The 4,084-nt window shown below is 45.2% G+C and overlaps 1 protein-coding gene across 1 annotated transcript in view; it reads right to left on the bottom strand.

Moving 5' to 3' along the window:
- Nucleotides 1-3,599, bottom strand: part of LOC104980294 (laminin subunit alpha-3-like) — an 85,191-nt gene extending 81,592 nt beyond the window's left edge. The window contains exons 1-2 of the mRNA XM_010828924.1: nt 3,207-3,599; nt 912-1,025 (exon numbers count right to left, since the gene is read on the bottom strand). Of these exons, the coding sequence (XP_010827226.1) occupies nt 912-1,025; nt 3,207-3,377 (285 nt within the window). The 5' untranslated portion in view covers nt 3,378-3,599. The remainder of the gene's footprint in view (nt 1-911; nt 1,026-3,206) is intronic.
- Nucleotides 3,600-4,084: the final 485 nt, after the last annotated feature.

The raw sequence follows: 4,084 nt of genomic DNA, 5'->3' as shown, positions 1-4,084 counted from the left end.
CTAGGTTGGTCATAACTTTCCTTCCAAGGAGTAAGCGTCTTTTAATTTCATGGCTGCAATCACCATCTGCAGTGATTTTTTAGCCCCCCAAAATAAAGTCTGACACTGTTTCCACTGCAACAAAATTGAGGTCCAAAGGAGTAGCTCTGGTTTACTATATCCTGGCAAGAGTTAGGGCTTCCCAGGTGGCTCAGGGGTAAAGAATCTGCCTGCAATGCAGAAATTGCAGGAGACGTGGGTTTCACCCCTGGGTTGGAAAGATGGAGGAGGGCATGGTAAGGATGTCACGCCAGTATCCTTACCTGGAGATTCCCATAGACAGAGAAGCCTAGTGGGTTATAGTCCACAGGTTCGCAAAGAGTCGGACACGACTGAAGCCACTTAGCACACACGCATGGCAAGAGTTAAACCCCAGCATCTACCAATTATTATCATCTAGTGAGATTCAGAAGCTAAGGTGTAATTTAATTGCTCAGACAGAACGTTCTCTGACGGCGCATGTTAAAATGGAGGGAAAGGGGACTTCCCTGGCAGTCAAGTGGTTAAGACTTCGCCTTCTAATGCAGGGAGTGAGGGTTCTAGTTGCGGAGCTAGGATCCCACATGCCTTACAGCCAAAAAAACCAAAACATAAAACAGAAGCAAAACTGTAACAAGTTCAATAAAGACTTTAAAAATGGTACACAGGAAAAGAAATCTTTAGGAAAAAAAATGGAGGGAAAAGTGAGTGTAAAGTAATTCAGCCTGGTTACCTGGTGCTGCACGTGCCCCTGCCCCACCCCATCCCCTGCTCACATAATCACCTCTATTTAGGGTTTGGTAGAGGTGACGTCTGATGTCTGAGGCCTAGTGGAGGGGGACGGGGAATACACAGATCATTTGTTAGTAACATTCCAGCATCAGTTTACTCACAATGCATATTCCCGAGCCATCCTGGCAGCGATTGGAATGTCCGTTACAGTTGCAGGGAACACACCATCCGGTGTATAAGCCTTTGTTCTCACGATAGTATCCAGGGCTGCATCCCTGTTTTGCAAACAAATCATTTAGTCAATACAAAGAAAGAAATTTATTATCCAAGGCAGGTGACCATCCTGACCGTCCAGCATTGACCTTTCTATCTTCCCTACTTTGGTCAGTGTGTGAACTTCTACTTTCCAATGCAAGCCAGGTTCACTTGCTTTTTCCATCAGGTTTTCTGTTGTTTTCACATCTTGGTGGATGTGAAAGTAGCTGGTGGAGTTTGTGGTGGAATGGGAGATGTGTGGTGGGGAAATCAGAGCAAAGGGGGTGTGGGGGGTGGACTGTGGAAGTTGGGTGCCTCTCCTTCTCAAGCCAATCGTTTTGAGGGCCAGTGGAGGCACGGAAGGCTGAAAAAGCAAAGAGGATCAGGACCTCAGTCTGCCAGGGGGGAGGACCTCTGAGCAAATCCCTTCAAGTTCTCTTTGGGTAGCCACTCCAAGTGTGGATTTGGGCTCGTGGGGGAGCTGGATGGGAGGAGGGGAAAGGTGGGATCACCACTGGGATTTAATCAATAATGGCAGGTCTGGTGGTACCCATTCACTGCTACTCACCAGACTACAGGTGACTGGGAACCCTGGGGAAAGGAAACAGCTTGCATTCTTGTACAGAACTTGATAGGGATGTTTGGTTCCTACTGAACACAAAGACCCAGCTTAAGGCAATTTCCGTGAGTGTGGTCTCCTCTTATTCAACATTGCTTTGATTAACCCTATCTCCTCTATATTGCCTTTTTGCAGTGTAATGCTGCAAGTTATTATTTTTCATGTGGATGAGAAGAATTATGATGATGATGATGAGAAGAAGCTCACACACTCCCCAGAGCTGAATATTCCAGTTGCTGCTAGAAATTCCTTCTAAAGCTACACAAATGATGCCAAATCATACACAATAACAATATATAATTTCCAATATAATTTTCCCTTCAGCTATTAGGAACCATGTCGAGGCAAAAGAATGCACTACAACAACTTAGATTACTGAATGGGCTTGTCTAAGGAGAATCCAAACATGAAAGGAATGTTCTTGAGCTGAAAGCACAACTGAGAGATACGTTTGAACTTAATTCAGCCAGTGGTGGTATGATCGTATCTGCAAAAAATCTCTACTAAGAAGGCATAAGGGCCTTATAATTATCACCATATACCCCATTACATGATTATAAAATTATCTGATTTAATAAAGAACAAATTATCTAAATAATAAATATATATGGTTTATTTATGACAACATGCCCAGTAAAAGCTTTAATTAAATATTCTTTGGTGGGTGAGGACGGTCTATCCTGATTAAAGGTAAATCACCCATCTTAATTTGCTTTTGCTTAGAAATAGAAAAACACTCCACAAGAACTATGTATCATGTGACTCTCAGAACATTTGTCAGTTATGGGAATATAATTATTTTCTCACCTCTGTAAAGCACACAAACCCTACATTTAACATACGATTCTGTTCAACTATTCAGGCTGTATTGAAGACTTGTTCTAAATGAAAACGAATGTGTCCCAACATGTTACTTCAGTAAAGAGACTTTGCAACTAACAATTTTTTAAGTCACAATTTTTCAGGATAACTTTTCCAATAAACTTTTGTAGTACAAATGATAAAATGATGTCTCTATCAAGTTTCCTGGATCACTTTAGCAGCCATAGCGTTTATTTCTCTGTGAATATACAGGTACTATCCAGGAAATTTAAATACAGTGAAAGCAGAATTTATGAATGTTTAATGCCCGGCTAATTGAAGCACATCTGTTAGGTATTACACAAAATTGATCTCATCAATTTTCTTAATCTTAAATAGTGATTCCACTGATGCTCAGAGTTTACTTTATGGGCAATTTTTCTCCCAAGCAGAACCTGGAAACCTACAGGCATCCAGACTCTTATCCTAAGCCTTGGGTTCGTCTAGAAAGGGAACAAAGTTTCCTAGACATGAACATCCCACAGGCATTCAAACTCTAGCTGCCTCGGCATTTCCAGGTGGGCTGATGTTTATAGGGTTTGTGGTTAACAGCCCAGGAGAGAGATCTGTCAGGCACCGAAATGAACACTGCCAGTCAGCAGATGGGGGAGCCATCGGCCCCTCCCCCAGCCCACCCACTTCTCGCTCATCACCCTGCCTTGAAATCTCAGGGAGCTGGGAACCCTTCCCCACCCAAAGCAAAACGTAAAAGGGCCGTTACCTGGCTGGGCTTAAGCTCCACATAACTTGCTTGCTGTTGGTTTTGACCCGGAGATGGAGGAAGTACTACCCTTTGCTGCTGTGAACTGTACCCCAGACACTGCCCCAGGGCTGCCCCAAAGATCCAGAGCCATCCTGCACTCCGGGCAGACCACCTCACTGCCGGGGGCATCGTAGTCCCTGGGCGTCCTGCTGGCTGCGCGCAGACCTCTGCCTCTTCCTCTTATACCTGCCCTTCCTGCTCGCTGCCCAGGCCGGGCTGACTCAGGTAGAAGGCAGGCTGTCTGCGGCAGGAGGCCCCACCTGTAGACTTCACCTGTGAGTCAGCCTGGGAGAGCGCGCACATAACAGTCCCGCAGGGAAGCGCGCCACTCTGTAATTCCTGCCAGGTGGGGCAGGCATCACCTTCTACCCACCTCACCCCTGAGACGGCACTCGAAGCTGTAAATCACAGGCTGAGTCATGAGCCTAGAACACGCCCTGGGCAGGAGGGTGGTGAGCCAGAGGTCCCTCTCTTTCCCTTGGGCTAGGAATTTCACTTAATCGGGCTACAAAAGACAGAGAAGGCAGGGGGACAAAGAAAGGAGCCACCTGTGGACTAAAAGTTACCTGGCAGGAATCCTGAGAAAACTACAGCGAGTATATTATATTTTAGCCTGAAAAATAGGTCACATTTTAATCTGCAAAAATATTATACCTTCAGGTTAAAAAAAGAACCGATGGGCAGATCACCTTTAGGGTTTTCTGCAATCCAGGGGTCGGGAGGGGAAGTTAAGGAGGTTGCTAACTGCATATCCGACAGGCGTCTGGAATTCTCAAGATGACAATGTTTGCTATTTCCTATTCATTGTACTACCTACTGTGCTTTCTTTCCCTCTC

The sequence above is a fragment of the Bison bison genome, unplaced genomic scaffold, assembly GCF_000754665.1.
Source record: "Bison bison bison isolate TAMUID 2011002044 unplaced genomic scaffold, Bison_UMD1.0 scf7180017864498, whole genome shotgun sequence".
Classification (NCBI taxonomy): Eukaryota; Metazoa; Chordata; class Mammalia; order Artiodactyla; family Bovidae; genus Bison; species Bison bison.
This window is presented reverse-complemented; position numbering and strand designations above follow the sequence as displayed.